Source organism: Tamandua tetradactyla, chromosome 1 (assembly GCF_023851605.1).
Source record: "Tamandua tetradactyla isolate mTamTet1 chromosome 1, mTamTet1.pri, whole genome shotgun sequence".
Lineage (NCBI taxonomy): Eukaryota > Metazoa > Chordata > Mammalia > Pilosa > Myrmecophagidae > Tamandua > Tamandua tetradactyla.
Window position 1 is genome coordinate 8137803 of NC_135327.1, and position 21795 is coordinate 8159597.

Here is a 21795-nt window from a genome sequence, read left to right on the forward strand (position 1 = left end):
GCACCTGGCCTCACCTGCACACCTGACCTCATTTGCATACCTGGCCTCATCTGCACACCTGGCCTCACCCACACGCCTGGCCTCACCTGCACACCTGGCCTCACCCGCACACCTGGCCTCACCCGCACACTTGGCCTCACCACACATCTGGCCTCACCTGCATACCTGGCCTCACCCGCACACCTGGCCTCATCCACACACCTGGCCTCACCCACATACCTGGCCTCTCCCGCACACTTGGCCTCACCACACATCTGGCCTCACCTGCATACCTGGCCTCTCCCGCACACCTGGCCTCTGGAGCAACCAGCCTCCAGGAACACCAGTGAGGGCCTGGGTCAGGGCTTCAGAGTGGGTAGGGATGGTTGCCCGTCCCTCTTCTACTCCTTTCGAGAGGCAGGGGACACCCATTTCCAATGGCACCTTCCCACCCTGCCCCATACCTTGAAATGCGCTTCAGATTCCTCCTCCTGCGTAGAGCTGGAAGGGGAGGGCGTCGCCGACTTGCTCCCTGGGGGTGACGGGGAGCTGTGGGGGATGCTGGTCCGCAGGCCCATCTGAGAGATGAGCTGGGACTGGCTGAGGGCGCCCATGTGGCCGGCCAGCATCCCCGGGCGGCCCAGCAGGGGCCCCGGCCGGCCGGGGTCATAGGCAGCCACCTCCGAGTGGACCATCTCCTGGATCTGAGAGAGGAGGACGGGGGAAGCGGAGTCAGAAAGCCCGACCCTGCCACCCCATCACTTCTGCATTAAGGGCTGCAGAAGGTATGCGGAGATGAGGCCATGGCTGGCCTGGCTCCACAGGACAGAGGCTTCTCCCTGAGAGACCCCTGAGAGGTGACTCTCACCGTGGTGGCACCCCATTCTACTCTGACTCCTGTGCTTGGGGAGTTCACTTGGGGAGGGGCCCTCTGGTTCCCCGAAAGTTTGCCATCATGTTGACATGCACCCTGGGCAGAGGTTAGCATGTCAGCCCCTGCCAGACAGCTCGGCCCACTGTGAACTGACCACTTGATGCTACCAAGTCCCCTGCGGGCACATGGTCTGTGTCTCCATTTAGTCACCTTGCAGCCTCATGGCAAAGAGCCCAGACACCGAAAGCCACAGCCTTTGAGTCCTGGTTCCACCACTCAGAAGCTGGGTGACTTTGGCCAAGTTACTTGACCTTTCTGTGCCTCAGCTTCTTCATTGATAAAATGCAGATAACAATGAAACCTGCCTTATATGGTTGCTAAATGATTAACTGTATCTGACACACCTGGTAAGCCCTATGTTAGATAAGTGTTTATTAAATAGATAAAATATATACTCTCCTTCATAAAAGGTCACACTTTTTCTCTACAGGGCAAAACTTTTCTTATTAACTCTATAACAATGGGATTTTTTTTTACTGGTTATTTTTGGAATATAAGAAAACTACTGATTTTTTTTCACATATGGGTATTTCTCATATTAAAAATATATTTAGAATAATGCGTACTTAAACCTAAACTTTACGTATATTCACACTGCATATACCAATATGTATTCTCACATAATTAATATTTCCTTTGTGTTTGTGGTTATTTCCTACTTTTATTATATCTGTGTTTCCCTCTCACTTTTTCTTTATTAGGCATGCTAACAGGGTTTTTATTTTATTATGTGGGTTGCTTCTTTTCTCCTCCAAAGAATCGACTCTCAATTATCTCGATTATCACTTCTGCTTCTCTGCTTTCTAACTCTTTAATATGTAATTTTATCTTTACTAATCCTTTCCTCTGCCTTTTAAAGATTTGTTATCATTGTTCCCCCCTCAATTTTGAGTTGCATATTTAATTCATTTATTTGTATTCTTCATTTTTAGTAATATGCTTAGTGCTATGAATTTTCCTCTGAGCATAACTTTAACATTTCTCATAGACTTCATCATGTAAGGTTTTCATTATTATTTTCTACATATTTAATTTTTAATTTCAGTTTTAACTTTCCTCTTTGATCCAAGAGTTAAAATTTTAGAATTTCTAGGTGGTTAGGTTTTGTTTTCATTGTCTTCCTTTTCACTCCTAATTTCTGATAACAAAAGCAATCAGAGAATATGGGCTGTACTATTTGCCTTTTTGAAAATTGGTTAAGGATTTCTTTGGGACCCAAATATGATTAAATTTTATACACTCCATAGTACCCAAAAGCAAAGGGTAAACTGTGTCTTTAGATTAATATTTCAATCTAATATATATTGATTTGATTAGAGATAATTATAGTCTTTAAAGCCCCTTCTTACTCTTTGGCTCTGGGCTCTAAGGCAGGCTGAGAGAGGTAAACCAAAGTTGCCCACAACTTTTCTGCTTCCATGAATATCTCCTTTTAACACTTAAAATTTTTGCTTTGGGAATCCGTTGTTGGGTTTCAGTGCAGAAAGAAGAACAGCAACTATATTTTATTGTGGCTTGAACCATTAATTATTATAAAGTGTCTTTCTTTGTCCCATTTTTGTTGTTGTTGTGAATTCAGTCTGATTTTAATATTGCTACCTTTGCCTATAAATTTGTTTGAATTTATTGTGTCCTTGTTTCTGAAGAACTTTTTGTATACATATCTTTTAGCTGAGTTTTCATTTTTCAGAGTTATCTTCGTCAAATGTTAGTGCTTATGTTAAAACACAAAGTTTATAAAAGACCTAAGATCCTTCCTTTTTTCGCTATGCTTTGGAACAGTGAAAATCACATAGAAATGATATTTTTCTTATGGAAATGGAAGAGATTAATCATAAGATCTTCTGAGGCCTCGTGCTTTTTGAAAGGGTGACTTCTACAATATTTTCCATGGCTGATAGGTCTAATTAATGTCTATTTCCTCTTGAGCTTGTGTTACTAAATTATATATATATATAATATATAAATGTGTATATATATGTATATATGTATATATAATGTATATATAATATATATAATGTTATATATTTTAGAAAGCTTTCCATTTCATTCAGATTTTAACACTTAATAACATACATCTGGGATGATGTATGTTATTTTTTAATCTACTCTATGGCTTTTATAGTTATGTCTCCATTTCCAATTGCTTTTAAAAATGTTCCTTCTTAAAAACTTATATATCTTGGGCAGTGTGATGGTGGCTCAATGGCAGAATTCTCACCTGCCATGCTGGAGACCCGGGTTCGAATCCCGGTGCCTGCCCATGCAAAAACAAATAAATAAATAACGACAAACTAATATATCTTAATTTATCTATCCAAAAGAATCAATTCTTGAATTATGAAAGTCAACTTGACAACTTTTCTGATCATTAATTAAATTCTGCTTTTCTCTCTAGTAATGTCCAATCTTAGACATTTTATGTTGCTTTTTGTCTAGCATTTAAAATTAAAACAGGCATTCATTTACTTTCACATTTTCCTTTTTAATAGAAACGTCTAGGGCAGTGGTCCTCAACCAGGCAGGGTTTTGCCCCCCAGGGGACAATTCAGCAATGTCCGGAGACATTTTTGGTTGTCACCGCTGGGAGGGGTGCTGCTGGCCGCCAGCGGGTGGAGACCAGAGACGCTGCGAAGCATCTACACTGCACAGGACAGTGCACAACAACAAACTATGCAGCCTGAGACGTCAATAGTGCTGGGATGGAGAAACCCTGCTCCAGAGCTATGATTTTTTTCCCCCGAGGACTGCATCATAGAAGTATTTTTTAAATATTCTACCACTGATGTTTCAATTTTCTTCTTGACTGTAGCATTACTTAGGAGAGTGTTTTAATTTAATGTGTCTTTTTGTTATTGCTTTCAGAGAACGTAACTCCTGGTACATAACTTTCCGGAATGTACTAAGGTTTGATTATGGCTTAGGATATGATCAATTTTTTTATACAGTTTTCATAGACATTTGAAATAATACTTACTTTGTAATGAATAAGTTTCTGTATTCAATAAACCATTTTATTTGTATTAATCAGATCCTCTATATTCTGGCTACTTTATGTAACATTTCAAAGAAAATGAGTTAAAGTCTCCTGCTACTTCTGTGTTCCCATCAGTTTCTCTTTAGAATTTAAACAGATTTTCTTCATATGTATTGCTGTGAAGTTATTCATCCAGTAAATGTCCCAGAATGCTACAGCTTCATTATTGGCTTTTCATTGTTAATAAAAAGAAACCAAGAAAATTGAAATTTGAGTTGTAGAATATTTTAAAAATACTTCCATGGTGCAGCTAAAATCTTGCTTCAGTTAATGTTTCTGTCTTAAATCCTACTTTTCTGCTATTATTATCACATTGTTTTACCCACTGATTTTTGTCCCGTATCATTTTAAGTGTATGTCCTGTAAATAGCACAAAGTTAGATTTTGGTTTCTAGCCCAGTTCTTAATTTATCGTGAAATATATATTGACTTTTTGTTATTATATTAATCATAAAAAGGCCTGAGAAACAGACATATTTTAAATCTATTCTCTAAACATCCCCTTCTCCCTACCCCAAAATGTACGCACTCTTCCAGCCACACGCCCTAAGCAAAAATCTGACATGATTTCCTCAAGGGCAAATTGGTGTTGGGGTGTTAAAAAGTTCCCAGCTGCCTGCTTTAGACTTCCTCAAACAGGTATCTCTGACTCAATAATTTAATATCCTTGCCAACACTTGATAAAGGCAGACTTTTGAATTTTTGCAAATGTGCTAAGTGTGAAATGCTATCTCAAAGCTGGTTTCATTTGCACGGTTCTGATCACTAGTGAGGTCGAACATTTTTTCATAAGTCTAACAGCCCTTTGGGTTTCCTCATATACGTAGGAAACCGTCTGATAATATTGCTGCTCAAAGGTGCCCCGGTCTTACAATGTAGCAATTCTACTCCAAGGGAGTTATTATGGAGAAACTTTCCCATTTGCATAAGCAGACATTTAAACTGCCAGGAAAAATTGAGAAAGACTTTGAAATGGGCAAATGAATTCTTTAATGGAATGCTAGGCACTGTCTGTGTGGACCTCTGGGGTTATCTGAGTCTAAAGAAATGTATGCCTTTATCTTTCATGAGACTATTCTAACTCTGTAGGCTATCGAAAGTGGATATTAATACAATGGACTCTTGCTCATAAAAATGCAAATTAATTTTGTTTGGTAGAAGTATAATTGATCCTGTCCTATAGAATATATGATTTTAGATGTTGCATTCTATGACCCTACAGACATTAATAACCAGTTGTGAACTATTAGCAAATTTATTTTTGCATTTCTTATTATCTACATTCGTGTCTGTTCTTCAGGTTCTCCCTTGAACCACTGTTACATCTTACTGGCTTTTTCATTAATTGATGAGTTAAATAATTTTTACATGTGCTCATTTTACATCTGTACAAGACCACGATGTTCCCTTTCAAAAATTATACATTACAACAAATAAAAAAAAGGATGTTCATTACAGCATTTTTATACTTCCAGGAAAAATGAAACAATCTCAGCATCACCAGTTGGGAAATGGTGAGAATTTTTTATATTTTCACATAATGAAATTCTAAGCAAAGTTAAAGCAAATGACCTAGAGCTACATCTATCAATGTGAATGAACTGAAAAACAATAATGAGTGAAAAGAGTTTCAGAAGGAGACGTATGAGACAACACCTTTATGTACACACTTACAACATGAAACATTACTATAAAGCGTTACGGACATACAGAAATGCAGTAAACACATAAAAACACCCACTATGGAATAGTGGCCATTTGCTTCTGGGAAAAGAGTGACAGATATAAAGGAGGCTTAACTTGTGTCTGTAATATTTTATTTCTTAAAAAAAAGATCCCAAACAACAACAAGACTAAATGGGCTCTTTAAAGCATTATGTTGATCTTTAAATGTGGTGGGTTCTGGGAAGTCTGAGGTGAGAGGAAATGGTTGGTGAACACATGGCTTCATTGGCATCATGAAATGATACAGATATCAGGAAATGTCCGCAATAGGGTAAGACTGATTCCTGTGCTGGTTTGAAACTGTTATGTATCCCAGAAAAGCCATGTTCTTTTAATCCAATCTTGTCAGGACAGACCTATTGTTTGGTGGAATCTTTTGACTGGGTTGTTTCCATGGAGATGTGACCCTACCCATTCAAGGTGGGTCTTAATCCACTTACTAGGGTTCTATAAGAAGGAGCTTTAATGAGGGGAACTCGGAGCCGGCACGGAGAGCAGAGAGATGAAATCAAGTGACAGACCTCTGGAGATGCAGAAGGAGCTGAGAGAGCTGTCTGAACCCAGAAGCCGGGAGAGAAGGACAGCAGACATTTCTGTGTGCCTTCCTATGTGTCAGAGGAACCCTGGAAGCGATCGGCCTTTCTTGAGAGAAGGTATCCTCTTGTGGGTGCCTTAATTTGGACATCTTCACAGCCTTAGAACTGTAACTTCTAACCTGATAAATCCCCTTTACAAGATCAATCCATTTCTGTATATCACATCCCGGCAGCTTTAGCAACTGAAACAATGACCTAATCTCCAACCTGGGCTGCAGACTCTTACACTCAATTGCTTAACTGACATCTTCACTTGTATGTCGTACAAGCAGATCAAATGCTATACCTTGAAAATGGAACTCTAATTCTCCTTAAATCCATTCCTCCTCCATTTTTACTAAATTGGTAAATGGCACCTCATGGTTGCAGTTAGGTGCCCAATCCACAAACCTGGGCAGCCTCCTTGATTTCACCTTTTCCCTGACCCTGCCATCACTGTTGGCTCTACTCGACAATAAATCCTAACCCCTCACACTCCTCTCCTGCCTACACATTGCCTCCTCTTCTCACTTTCTTTGCTCTTGCCACCCCAATCTATTTTCCACATAACTGCCAGAGGGCTCTCCAAAAATTGTCAACCAGACCACACTACTCCCTGACTAAAATGCTTCATTGGTCTCCTGATCTCCTTAGAATAAAATATAATCCACTTATGATGGCTTTCACGGCCCTGCATTATTTGACCCTAGTTTCTCTCAAAATATTTTGGCGCACCGTCTTCCTTACTTACTGCCCTTCATCTCCACTGGACTTCCTTCTTTCAGGACTTCAAGCACACAATGACGATGGCTGACTCAGACTTCTACGCTTGCAGTTCCGTCTGCCTGGAGCTCTTCGTGTGGCTCCCCCTCCTTCAGTTATTGACTCGAATGCCACCTCCTCAGAGAAGCCTCCCCTGACCACTCTGTCTAAAATATCTAGCCAACCAAGACTAAGATTTTCTAAAGTCTTCCTTTGTTTATTTAATGGTTATTCCAAGCTGTAGTTACTTCATGACATTTATTTGTTTATTGTCTTTCTTCCTCTGGGACATAAGCTCCATGAGTGGTGGGCTGACTGCTTTCCGTTGTATTCCCAAAGCCTCTGACAGTTCCTGGAACACGGTATGTCTATGCTTAATCAATACTTGTTGATAGAGGGAAATGGAAGGAAGGGATGGAACTTCTGGAAGTAGAACTCCACACTTAGCTCTTTTCTTGAGGACGTTATGGAATGTGCATCGTCATGGACAGAGAATGGGGCAGAATTGGTTGGGGGTTAGAGGAGATGTACCATTGGTTGGATATTTCCTTCTCTGAATTAGACTCGGGATAGGACATTGTTCAAAATGAACACAATCTCCTAACATTTTATGAGCCAGATAAGATTCCATTTTCTCTACATTTTTTAGGGGGGCAGCTGAGGAGTTTCCTTCACCATCCTGGTAAAGGAAACACAAGTATTCAAAGAAAACAAAAAACTGAAAGTACATAACAAAGTGATAGAAATAAGAATAAGTAAGTAGGGATAAGTAAAATAGTTATGACAACATGTATGAGGCATCTTGTTTATAAATCAAGGAAATTAATACATTCATACTTATTGCTGAAGGGTGAATTATTTGTTCATAGTTATCTCAGCTCTTTGCTTCCTTACTTTTAATTTTTTTCCTATCTTTCCTTTGTTGATCAAGTGATGTAGTGAGCTGTATAGCATCCAATATAAACCTCATCCAAGTTGTTATTTTTGTATTTAAAAAAACTTAAACATGTCTCTGTCATCCATTGCACTATATCTCTGCCTCCTCATGTAATAAGAATTCAACTTTCATTTTTCCTTCCATGAGAGGTTTGAGTTACAGATTGTTATTATTAATTCATGTTTTTCATAAAACAACTTATTCCAATTTTTTTTATCTTTTGGATTAAATTTCATAACCTTGATAACAATCATACTTAGATGTTAACTCTAAGTTTTGCCTTTTTTCATTGCTTGCCACCACTTTATATTTATACCATGTATTTTCCATACTTGACCTCTTTATTTTGATTCATTTCCCAAACAAGTAGACTGCTTTGTTAAGTAATTTTCTACCCCAATGCTTCTTTGAAATAAGAAAATTGCCCCATGATATTTTTAGATAGTAATATTTGGTAGGCTCTTTGGAGCTAAACACTTGCCACTTTCCTCAAATAAGAGATTGTGCTGGTTTGAAAGGATGTATGGACCCTAGAAAAGCCATGTTTTAATCAAAATCCCATTTCATAAAGGTAGAATAATCCCTCTTCAATACTGTATGTTTCAAACTGTAATCAGATCATCTCCCTGGAGATGTGATTTAATCAAGAGTGGCTGTTAAACTGGATTAGATGACGACATGTCTCCCCCCATTTGGGTGGGTCTTGAGAAGTTTCTGGAGTCCTATAAAAGAGGAAACATTTTGGAGAATGAGAGTGATTCAGAGAGAGCCAGAGAAGATCAACATAGCCATGAGAACCCACAAGCCAGTGACCCTTGGAGATGAAGAAGGAAAACGCCTCCCTGGGAGCTTCATAAAACAGGAAGCCGAGAGAGAAAGCTAGCAGATGACACCTTGCTTGCCATGTGCCCTCCCAGCTGAGAGAGAAACCGTGACTGTGTTCACCGTGTGCCTTCTCAGATGACAGAGAAACCCGGAACTTCATCGGCCTTCTTGAACCAAGATATCTTTCCCTGGATACCTTTGATTGGACATTTCAATAGACTTGTTGTAATTGGGAGATTAGCTCAGCCTTAGAACTGTGAACTTGCAACTTATTAAATTCCCCTTTTTAAAAGCCATTCCGTTTCTGGTATATTGCATTCCAGCAGCTAGCAAACTAGAACAGAGATATTTTTTGTATTTTTTTTATTATTGCCTCTTTTTTATTGGCCTTATTTCTGAATTTCCTATTAAACAATCATTGAACCATCAGGATTCAATGTGTATTTCTTTTATCTTTTCAGTTATAATTTTGAGCTCTTTAATTTCCTCCTTGGAGTTCTGGGAGCAAATCTTGACCTGGTATTCTTAGCTTATTTATCTATTTGCAGGTTTTTTGTTGTTTTGTGTGTGTGTGTGTATGCTGCTTTCATTGCATTTTAAATCCAATAATTACATAATTTATTTGAAAGCAATCTTTCCTAATTTCAAATCTTTCTCATCACTTGGATACATTATGTAACTAAAGCTTTTCCCCCCATTTCTTGAACTAGGATCCTCAGAATGGACCTTTTTTTGAACTACAGGAATTGTACACTGACTAGTGATTTTTAAAATACATATATTCTTAATACCTAGATTAGTGCCTTGCACCCATAAAAAGCAAATGCTTCTTGGACATACTGAATAAAGTTAAAGACAGAACGGCAGGACTGGATGCGATCCGGGAGTGGTGTTACATCTGAATGGTGAGGGCTCTGGCACCCTCTCCTGTTGGAGAAGTAAGGAGGCCAATCTCCTTCCTCTGTGGTGCAACTGTGCTTCTGCACTTCCCGTGGGATCAGGCTGAAGCAAGTTTCCAGCTGAGACTACAACCCTGCTGAGCTCCTCCCTTTGAGCCATCCTGATTTCTTCAGCTCCCTTCTCCTGAGAGCACTCCCTCAATAAACAACTTTCCCAAGAATCCCCATCTTGGGCTCTGCTTGGAGAAGATCAAGCCATCTTTTGTCCCACCTTTAAACAAACACCCCCCTTAGTTCCAGGTCTCCTAAAAACTTCTGTCTCAACACTCTTCTCTCTGCACAGCTAAACTTCAATGAACTGCCTGTGTCTAGGTCCTCCTCCCGTCAACTCACCTGGCATCTGTCCTCATTCCCACCTCCATCACTACAATCATCTTCACTGTCCTCACCACCATTCTCATCAGAAAAAGGAGGAGGAGGAAAATTTTTATTAAGCACTTACTACGTGCCAGGAACAGTGCTGAGCATTTCCATGTATGATGCATGGGAGCTCCCTAACTCCCACAGGAGGCAGGGAATATAAGCATCCACAACTGCGGAAACCAAGGCTCAGACAGGTCCAGAGAACTGCCCGGGATTGGTGCAGCTACTAAGGGTGGAGCTGGGTCTCTCCAGATCGCAAGCCTTCTCCCTAGGCTGGGCCACCTTCCCTAAGACGCTCCTCAGTCCCCACCCCCAGGACTGCTGCCTCCCCCGCAGCTCTTCCCTTTGTCCAGGGCACAAAGCTCTAGGCTGTCCGATGCTCTCTAACCAGTGCTTCCCTGTCGTCTCCAGCCCAATCCTGGAGCACTGGCAGTCCTTATCCTCTGTCCCACCTTCCCTCCTCTTTCTTACCCTCCCTCCCAGGGAGTCATGGCTTCTCCACGGATAACTATAAATCCGAGGGCATCTTCCTGGTGGTGATTCTAGAGTCCCATCTCCCACCCAAGAGAGTTTCATTTAAAGCCAACTGTAGGGTTTTTTGTTTGTTTGTTTGTTTTTAAACTTTTTTATTAATTAAAAAAAATTAACAAACAAAACATTTAGATATCATTCCATTCTACATATACAATCAGTAATTCTTAATGTCATCACATAGTTGCATATTCATCATTTCTTAGTACATTTGCATCGATTTAGAAAAAGAAATAAAAGGACAACAGAAAAAGAAATAAAATAATTGAGAAAAAAAAGACTATACGTACCATACCCCTTACCCCTCGCTTTCATTTACCACTATTTCAAACTGAATTTATTTTAACATTTGTACCCCCTATTATTTATTTTTATTCCATATGTTCTACTCTTCTGTTGATATAGTAGCTAAAAGGAGCATCAGACATAAGGTTTTCACATTCACAGAGTCTCATTGTGAAAGCTATATCATTGTTCAATCATCATCAAGAAACATGGCTACTGGAATACAGCTCTACATTTTCAGGCAGTTCCCTCCAGCCTCTCCACTACATCTTGAACAACAAGGTGATATCTACTTAATGCGTAAGAATAACCTCCAGGATAACCTCTCGACTCTGTTTGGAATCTCTCAGCCATTGACACTTTGCCTCATTTTACTCTTCCCCCTTTTGGTCAAGAAGGTTCTCTCAATCCCTTGATGTTAATTCTCAGCTCATTCTAGGGTTTTTCTCAGTCCTTTGATGCTGAGTCTCAGCTCATCCCAGGATCTTTGTCCCACGTTGCCAGGAAGGTCCACACCCCTGGGAGTCATGTCCCACGCAGAATGGGGGAGGGTGGTGACTCTTAGGCCTAAATTTTAAGTAGACTTGACCTATCCTTTGTGGGGTTAAGTTTCATGTGAACACACCCCAAGACTGGGGGCTCAGCCTATAGCTTTGGTTGTCCACACTGCTTGTGAGAATATCAAGAATTCAACTTGGGGAGGTTGAATTTCTCCCCACTCTCACCATTCCCCGAAGGGGGCTTGCAAATACTTTTCCAGTCACTGATCAAATCACTCTGGGATTCATTGGGGGATCACTCTAGACAAACCAACAAAATCTCATGTCCTACCTGAGATTCCAAGTACTTATGACATTCAATCAAACTATCTACATGAGTTATATTAGGAAATGCTCTAGTCAAAATCTAAATTTTGTAACAAACATTTTTTGCTTTAGTCTCACACATAAGGTGACATTTTAAAGTATTATCATCTATTTTCAGCACCCTGCAATAATGACATTGCTTTGTTCTTCCTCATGCCAAAACATTTTAAAAATCTGTACATTGTACATTTCACTATTATTATACACTCTAGGCATTCCTAGATTATACCATCTCAATCTTTAACATCTATCTTTCTTTCTGATTTCATTTATGTCCCCAGTCCTCCTCCCTCTATCATTCTCACTTGCAGCTTCATTCAGTGTTTTAACATAATTACATTACACCAACTGTAGGTTTTAAAAGGAAAAATAAGAAGAACTCACAGGAGAGGCACACAGAAGTGGTCAATTTCCCTCCCTCTACTGATTTTAGGAATACTGTATTAGTTCACAGGACCCTTTCCTCAGTTGGAATCCACCCCTCTGCCCCAACACGCTCAGCAGCCATCACCTTCCGTCCCTTTCAGCTACAGCAGACGTCGCACCCTAGGGCGTAGTGTACCTTCTGCATTTCTGCCGTCCACACCCCCAGCCCGAGGGTGTTTGCAGCTTGCGGGGGTGGGGGAGGGGAGCTGGACACACCAAGGAGTTGAGGCCTCAGGAGTGAGTCACTCAACAAGCACAGGGCAGTTCTCAGGGGATTCCAGCGTCCCCCCTGCGGGTCCCCACGGGGATTGCACTCCAGCTGCCAGCAGTGATACCAACTCCTTAACACCCCCATACTGGCTTCTTCCCTTCTGGCTCTCACCGCCCCTCTTCCCTCACAGTGTTTCCTGAGATCACCCCAAAAAACCACTTGCACCCAAGTCCTTGTCTCAGGGTTTGCTTTTAAACTGCTTAGCTTCCCTCAGGGTTCCTGCTGGCACCAGAATGACCCTGCCTAGAACCTTTCAGGGGCTCCCCCGTGGCCTCGGGGCGATGTCCCAGCCCTACACAGTGTCCCCCGAGGACGCACAGCTGCACGCAGTCTCTCTCCCCATGACGTCAGCCCTTCCCAGGGCTCCTGGGCCACGTGGGCTTCCCTGGAGGATGGGAACCCTTTCCTCTCTGGCCCACTGCTCAGTTCCCCACCCCCATCCTCGGGGCTCACGAAGGCGTCACCTCTTTAGAGAAGCGCTCCCTGCCCTTTGTTACCCACCCCCTGCCGCGCCTGCTGCCTGCGCGCTCCCAGCACTCGCCCACGCGTGCTCCTCCCCCACGTGCGCCCCCTGCCCACGTGCAGCCCATCACCCGCGGTGCGTCCCCCTCGCCCACGCGCGCCCCCCCTCGCCCACGCTGCCCCTCCTGCCCCGGGCTCAGGGCCTGGAGCCGGGCAGCCCACGACCTCCGGCCTCTCGCGTGGACACAGATGGACTCGTGCGGCAGCCACACGGCTCCACGAAGGGTGAAAGCGGGGCCAGCGACAGGCACGCTGTGAGCGTCAGTAGGTTCGCCTGGCTTAACAGATTTTCAGGGCCGCGGGAACGCAAAGGCGTGTTTCACAAATCCCCCCCAGAGATCGGTCCTGTGCGCTCAGGGTAACCCCACGCAGCCAGCGGGGAGAGAAGAACTCACCCCTTCTCCTCTCCCCTCCCAGGCATTCACACAACTAAGGCCAGCCAGGTACGAGGCCGCTTTAAACACTGACTCTCCCCGGCCTGGGGAACTGGAATGGTCTTTTCCTGGTGGCGACAGTGGCATGTTCAGCTGTGTCTCTCCTTAAACCCCTGCCCAGTTCCAGAGGGCCCAGAAAGTTCTTAATCTCTAAACACAACCAGACCCCAAAGGAAAATTAAGAAGCCACTGACCAGCATTTTGCAATCCCTTCCATAGTCTCAGGTAGCCACTGATACTAACAGTCCTGTTTTACAGGAACAATGACAAGTACTGTACTTAGTGAGTACTCACTCTGTGCCAGGCACAGTGTCAGAAGCTCCGCAAACAAGCTCTGCTATCAACCCCATTTTACCACAAAGCCATTGATCAGAGAGGCTAACTAATTTTCCCAGGGTCACACAGCCAGGGATTGGTAAAGCCAGCATCTTGGGTGTCTGAGTCTAAGACCCAGATCTTACTGGCTTTAATTTAGAAGGAGGAAGGTGACCTGGGGCCGCTGGGAGGATCCCCACACATGGCAGGGGTTCAATATGTGAAGGTTTCCTTCCCTTCATCCCTTTATGGTATGAGTTCGCAGATCTCAACTCAGCTAAGAAAAGGTCAGAAATAGCAACATTCTGAAATAGGAGAGGGAAGCAGGGAGGGTGGCTCCTATGACAATAAACATAACAGCCTAAGGTCTGGCACAGGGGCAGAGCTTCACAAATATGTATTGTATTTATTAGATCGGGAGTTGGTTTTCTTCTTTAAAGGGTCACATATGGACTATTTTAGCATATCATGAAAAATTTTACATATTGTCCGTGGACAATCAGTGGGTGTGGCTGTATGCCAATAAGCCCAGGTTGTAGGCCCGATTTGGTGGGCAACCCCCGTGTTAGATGAATGTAGTTGAGTGACTAGAAATAATGACTAAGCTGTGTCTTTTACTTAGCAGTTACCCCTTGCCAGGCACTGGCTTACCAACCACATTTACTTCTCCCCTGGTAGAGAGAGGAGAGTGTGTTCATTATTATGATGTTACAGATGAGGAAACTGAGGCTCAGAAGGAGAGCACTGAGCCCGAGGTCATGTCGTAAGTGGCAGAGCTGGGATTCAAGTCAAGGTCAGCCTGGTTCCCAAGCCCATGTCCTCAGCCGCCCTGAGGCCGGTGTGGCCTCAGCTAACCCAGCTCAGGGAGCTCCCCTGGGTGGAGCCCTGGCCTGGCCCTCGGCTGGGCGTGCTCTCTGACCTTCATCCCAGCTGCTCTCCACAATCAGGGCAGCCGTGACCCTGGTATGACTGCCACGGGGTACCTCTGGTCTCCTGCTGTGGGACCACAGCACCCTGTGCCCCAGCTGCCGGCTGTGGCTGCTGACAGTTAGCAATTGCCTCCCTCTCTAGGCATTGCCTTTAGCTGATGAAGTTGCCTTACCGAGGCCACGAGCCTTCCCAAGGGAGTAGGAAGGCCGAGCCCCTTTGCCTCCATCTGGGAGCTCATGAACGGGACGTCCCAGCTCCAGAGCCCCCCACGGGTCGGCCGAGGCCTCTGGTGAACATTTTGGCTCATGCTCTTTCTCTACCCAATCCTGCTCCCCTTAGCCCACAGAGATGAGGTTCCCAAGAGTGGCCCCCATTCCTGCACAGCCTCCATCTCTGAGTCCTTCCAGAGAACCTGACTGATGACAGTCCCCTCGCTGCCCCTCCCTGAGCCCCACCACTGCAGAGGGGCAGGAAGCAGATCCTCGCTGATGCAGTCGAGATGCCTCCTCTGTCCCTTCAGCAAACCCAGGGCAGGTACTGGGTTCCGAGACTACAGGTTGACCAAACCCAGCCCCTTCCCTCGAGAGGCTTGGGAGTGGGGGCAAGGGAGCGAGGCCTGTGCACGCCTCCCCACCCAGGCTCAACAGGAGGCCCCAAGAAGTGGGGTCTGAGCGGAGGCTTGCAGTTGCTAGGGGTTACGTGGCTGGTGAAGGAGAAGCACGAACAGGAAGAGGGAGCTGCCAGACAAAGCCTGCAGGCGAGACGAAACCAGTCCCCCCAGTATGGACAGCGCTGAGGCTTCGGAGGGCGGCAGGGGTCAGTGGTGAGGGTCCCTAAGTGCCAGGCCAAGAAGCTTCTCCAGGCCAATGGGGAGCATCAGAGGGTTTTAAGCAGGAGACAGATGTATTCAGGTTGCCCTTTGGAAAGACCTGTGAATTCAGGCTGCACCTGTGAATTCAGTCGGGCTAGGATGCCTCTCAGGCTGCTGGGGCGTGGACAGCTGACTGTGGTAAGGAGTACTGCATGGTGTGGAGTACTGCGTGGGGAGGAGTACTGTGTGGTGTGGAGTACTGCATGGGGAAGAGTACTGCGTGGTGTGGAGTACTCTGTGGGGAGGAGTATTGTGTGGGCAGGAGTTCTGCAGTGCTAGGGGCTGGGGTGGGGGTGGAGAGAATGGGGTGGGTCTGAGAGGCATTTACAAGGACTGACAGGTGACTGAGTGGGATGTAGGGGATGAGTGGCCAGGAGTTGAGTGCGGCTCTTCGGGTAAATAATGATACGGAGTGGGTACTGCCGTTTTCTGAGGCACAGACATAGAAGGGAGAGCAGGACTCGGGAGGCGGGCTGAGCCCAGGCCGAGATGTGCTGCAGTGTCCATGGAAGTTACACATTCCCAGGTTCTGGGGAGTAGGGCGTGAACATCTTTGGAGGGCCGTGGTTCAGCCTCCCACATCCTGGAATCACTGACTGTAGGAATTTGCTGCCCAGACTGCCCTGTGCCCGTCCGGAGGAGGAGGACAGGCTGCAGGTCTGGGGTCCAGCCCAGAGGCCTCGACCCAGCAGAGAGGCCTGGGATGTGACAGACCTGTCCCTCACCTCTGGGCTGTCTCTGCTGCCTTGAGCCTCCGTCTCACGTCCACAATGGGGCCTCTGCTGTGGTTTGTCTCATCAGAGCTACCTCTGAGGTTGTGTCTCTTCTCCCATCCTCCTGGGTCCCCAAGCCTGCTCCTATTACTCATTCCTTCATTCAACAAACATTCCCTGAGGGCGGCTATGTTTGAGACCCTGGGTTGAATGCAGGCATCAAAAAGCAGATAAAAAGCATCCCATCCTGTGTGCAGAGTGATGAGAGAGGCAGAGGTGTACCCTAAGAGTTTTGACCAGTGCAGCCACACAGGGCCACACAGCGCCCTGGGGGGCAGGGGGCACCAGAGGAGAAGCCCCTCTGATGCCTGGAGCTCTGAAAGCCTTCACCCAGGAAAAGACCCTGAGTGGGGTCTTGAAAGGGAGGCTTGCAGAAGCCAAGGAAGGTGTGGAGGCGTGCCCGGCACTGGAACAGACTATCTGGAAGGCACAGAGGCGGGAGCTGTGCCATGAGATCTGCAGCTGCCCGTAGCCTGGCACAGCTGGTGTCGGGGAGAGTGGGAGACCAGGACGCAGGGGGAGTTGGGCTAGGAACCCAGAGGGTCTGTGGGTGTGCCTCCAGGTGCTCTAACAGAGGCGGCCCCAGACCTGTGCTTCAGAACGCTGCTGGGCTCAGAACCCAGGTCTGTGCCTCGACAGCCACCAGAGTCCTGTGACCTGCAAAACGGCCTCCCCAGTGGAAGTCACCACATCTCGGACTCCAGGGTCTGAGCATTTGTTTTCCATTGCTGTGATACACAACCACAAACTAAGTGGCTCAAAATCACACAGATCCATTACCTCACGGTATTGGAAGCCAGGATGCCAAACTCTCTCCCTGTGCTAAAGCCAAGGCGTTGGGCTGCTTCCCTTGGGGCAGCAGGAGGGGCGCAGGGCTCCTTCCCGTGCTCCCGGCCTCCTCTCTCTCTGCTTCCATCACTGCGACGCCCACCCTGTGTATTCCACCCTCCTGCCTCCCTTTCCTAAAGACCCCTGTGATAACTCTGAGCCCACCAGGATCTCCCCATTTCAAAGCCTCAACTTACACCTGCAAGGTCCCTTCTGTCACAGGAGGTGACACAGTCACAGGTTCTGGGGATTAGATGGGGACATGTTTGAGGATGACCAGCCCCCCACGCCCTGGAACCGACGACACGGGGCGTCCCTGCCAAGGAGCCCCCAGGCCAGCCTTCCCGGGGGGACACGGCTCTCTGAGGTTCTTCAAGTCGAATTTTTGAAAAGTATTTCCTTTTCGGAAAAAATTCCAGCCCAAGAAGAGAAGAAAGGAAAGCTGATCAGAAGCCACTTGCAGTGCCTGCCCCTCAGCCCCAAGCCTTGTCGGGAGTGTTTCTAATAAACTTTCAAGCTTGGCAGAAGATCCTTCGTGCACTGACAGATTTCTCCAGGAACTTGAGATGTCTTGTTCAGAGTAATAGCTGTAGCACACAGGTGCCCAGCTGCTATTGTAAAATCAGTAAGCATTTAATTGAAACAAACGACTATAATAATAGTGCATTATCCCTGCAGGCCGAGCGCCATCACAGTTTTAATTATTGAGTTAAGAGTGAGACTAATTTATCCTTTAACGCAACAGCCCAATTCCTCGCTCCACTATCCTGTCAGGGCTGGGAGGGCGCCAGCAGGGAAGTCTGTAAACGGAGAGCAGTGGGCCCCCTTGGGGGCTGGTTTCGTCTTTGGAGTAATGTTTGCAAACATGAGTTGCTGAGCCGCGGGGTCTGGGGCTGCCCAGCCGGGGGTGCGAGACGTCTGTGCAGGTCAGGTGGGGGCCGCGGTCCCGGGGCTTCCCATCTGTGGGTGCAGCCCTCCCTCCTTTGCTTGGAGCCAGCAACAGTTCCCACTTCATTCCGAGTAAAAGCCGAAGTCCTGGCTGCAGTGTAAAATGCCCCTGCCCCACCCTGTTCTCTCTCTGGCCTCCTCCATCCTGCTCTCTCCCTCCCTCCTTCTGCTCTTGAACTTGCTACGCCTGGCACGCCCAAGCGCACTCCCTCCTTGGGGCCCCTCACACACTCCCTTCTTGGGGCCCTCGCACACTCCCACTTCCAGATCCAAGTATACTCCCACCCCAGGGCCCTTGCACACTCCCATCTCCGGGCCCTCGCACACTCCCACTTTGGGGCCCTCGTACACTCTGACATCAGGGCCTAAGCAAACTCCCACCTTGGAGCCCTTGCACACTCCCACCTCTGGGCCCAAGTATACACCCACCTCAGGGCCCTTGCACACTTCCATTTCTCGGCCCAAGCACAATCCCACCTCCGGGCCCAAGCTCACTTCCACTTTGGGGCTGTTGCACACTCCCATGAGGACCCCAGCTCTAGCCCCAGGGAACACCTGGCAACGTCTGGACACATTTTTGGTTGTCACAGCTTGGACAGCGCTACTGGCATTGAGTGGGGAGAGGCTAGCAATGCTGCTAAACACCCCATAGTGCACAGGACGGCAGTGGACAGGCCACCACCACCAAGGATTGTGAAGCCCAAGATGTCAATGATGCTGCGGTTGAGAGACCCCCCAAGGCAGCTGTCCCCTCTGGAATGCTCTCCCTCCAAAACCTACCTGGCTCCCTCCCTCCCTCCCCTCTTGCAAGTCTTTGTTGAAATCCCCCCTTCATCAGGGAAACCCTGATGAATCACCAAATGCTGTGGCCTGTACCCCCAGCCCCTCCCAGCCCTGCTCCTGCCTCCCCTGCCCGCTTTCCGTGGCTGTCCTTCTTCGAAAGCACGCCTCGCCTGCCGGCCCACTCTAACTACTGTGCCTTAGTTTACTGTTGGTTACTGTTCTCCTCCTTTAGAATGCAAGTTCCACAAGGACTAAGATCTTCATCTGCCCCCAAGGGACTGTCAGCTCCCGGAAGAGCACCTGGCACCTGGTGTGGGATTTGCTGAAAGAACAATGTGCAGACTCCTGCTGCCCTCACCTCCCACAGTCTTTCTGCCTCCGAGTCGAGTCGGGCACGTGCTACCTCCTCCTGAATACCCAAATCCACTCCCTTTTTGCCAACCAGCACTGCCAAGGTTCAAGCCCATTTCTTTTCCAGGACAATGAAAAAGTGCTTCATGGGCTGCCCAAGCATTTGGGCAACTCCACATGCTACGTGGTGCATCCTCATTTCTTTGAGGCCAGACGCTGAGGTGGGTGACCTGCCATAGGCCCCGGCCATCCAGGAAGGGACACCAGGCCCAGCAGGAAAGAAGGACGCATAAGCTGACCATGTCATATGAGGCAGCAGGCACCATTAACTCACTCTCTGCTCCACTGTGACCCAAGTATAAGTGGGGGGCAGTCACGCCATGCGAAGTCCTGCTCAGGCGCAGGTTTCTTCCACTGCACCAGGACGTTGTGCCTCCATGGAACAGCAGCTGGACATGGAGGACACCGATTGTGGAAGTTAGGTTCAGTGTCAATTGGCCAGGTGAAGGAGCCTAGTTCTGTAGCCGTGGACAGGAGGCAATGGCATGTGAAGCTCACTTGTCACTGATTGCCTCTGCAGTCGGCTAGGAGGAGTGCCTGCTGCAATGAATGATGTTTGATTTAACTGGCTGGTGCTTAAATGAGAGACTCAGCGTAGCACAGCCCAAGCAGCTGAGCACACCTCATCTCAGCACTCGCAGCTCAGCCCAGGCCTTTGGAGATACAGAAAGGAATCACCCCAGGGAAAGTTGTTGGAACCCAGAGGCCTGGAGAGAAGGCCAGCAGAGATCACCCTGTGCCTTCCCACGTAAGAAAGAACCTCAGATGAAAGCTAGCTGCCTTTCCTCTGAAGAACTAATGAAATAAATCCCCTTTTATTAAAAGCCAGTCCATCTCTGGGTGTTGCATTCTGGCAGCTTTGGCAGACTAGAACACTGATCCAGCCAAGCTCAGCAAGCAGGGGAGACACAGAGCGCTATTCCCGTCACCCTTCCTTCTTCCTCTGGTCCTATTCTGGCCCTGTGCCCTGGCCCAATCTTCATGCATTTTGCATTTGTCCACAGAACCCAGTAGCCAAAACAGGTCCTTACATCCCCTTCTGACAAGCTATCTTCCCAGTTCCTACGGAGTATTTTTTTAAAAATGTTTCCATACATATATCAGGATTGTCACAGAATTTCCTTAGTAATTTGGTTAGAAACTCATGTAGACCTCCATAGTTTGGCCCAACCATTTTTCCCACAAGTCTTGCTGCTTTTAGCATTTTGCAGGCTTTTTAGGAATTCGTCTAACTATAGCAGAAATGCCCGTGTTTATTATGCATCTGCTGCACGCAGGCACTGCCCCACGCACTGGGGAGTCACGGTGAATAACCCAGGTGCCTTCCCTGCCCCATGGGGCTACAGTCTTGTGGGGGGAGATGGACATTCATCAACTCAACACCAGACAATACACAGCCACAGTGGTAACGAGCACTTTCAGGAAAACCACAGGCCACCGTGGGGGGCCCAAAATCAGAGTGGTGGGTCAGCATAGGTCTGGGTCTGGCTGATGTGAAGCATGTGGGGATGGCTGGGGACAGTGAGGAAGGACTTGCTCAGAGAAGCAGGCTGGGGCAGGCTGCTTATTCCTAAGCATCACTGGGAACCCAGAGGGGTTGAGACAGAGGCGAGTCTTCTATTTTAGAAAGGCCAGCTTAGCTGCTCAGTGACAGGTGGAAGTTTCCAGATAAGAAGTGACACCTGTGGCCTCTGAGGCTCAGATGGATGGAACAGAAGAGATATATGGGAGAGATGCCAAGAAGGAGACTCTGCAGGACTTGGGACTGCTCGTGGCAGGTGCCCAGGGATGACACCAGGTCATCGCTGACAGTCATGGGCTTTCACACGGGGAGGAGGGCACGTCCAGCCACATGGGGACGAGCAGTCAGCTCTGAACAGGGCCTTCAGCTGGAGACAGGGCCTACCCAGCTCAGTGCTTAGCAGAGGGGACTGAGCCGCAGAGACTGGCCTGGGCTCCCCAGTGGCACCAGTCCCCGTGGTGGGGGATCAAGCAGAGTGTGCTGGTTTGAAAGGAAGCATGCCCCCTAAGAAAAGTCATGTTTTAATATAAATCCCATTTCATAAAGGTAGAATAATCCCTATTCAATACTGTGTATTTGAAACTGTAATGAGATCATCTCCCTGGTTGATATGATACAGTCAGGAATGGTTGTTAAACTGGATTAAGGGATGACATGTCTCCACCCATTTGGGTGGGTCTTGATTGGTTTATTGGAGTCCTATAAAAGAGGAAATATTTTGGAGAATGAGAGATTCAGAGAGAGCAGAGAATGCTGCAGCACTATGAAGCAGAGTCTACAAGCCAGCGACCTTTGGAGATGAAGAAGGAAAACGCCTCCCGGTGAGCTTCATGAAACAGGAAGCCAGGAGAGAAAGCTAGCAGATGACGCCGTGTTCGCCATGTGCCCTTCCAGCTGAGAGAGAAGCCCTGACCATGTTCGCCATGTGCCTTCTCACTTGAGAGAGAAACCCTGAACTTCATCGGCCTTCTTGAACCAAGGTA

General features: G+C 46.9%; 1 protein-coding gene across 3 annotated transcripts in view; it reads right to left on the reverse strand.

Moving 5' to 3' along the window:
* The window catches only part of TOX2 (TOX high mobility group box family member 2), a 151084-nt gene that overhangs the window by 8949 nt on the left and 120340 nt on the right, over positions 1–21795 (reverse strand). For all 3 annotated transcript variants that reach the window (XM_077168153.1, XM_077168158.1, XM_077168159.1), the window contains exon 4: positions 444–683. In XM_077168153.1, the coding sequence (XP_077024268.1) occupies positions 444–683 (240 nt within the window). The remainder of the gene's footprint in view (positions 1–443; positions 684–21795) is intronic.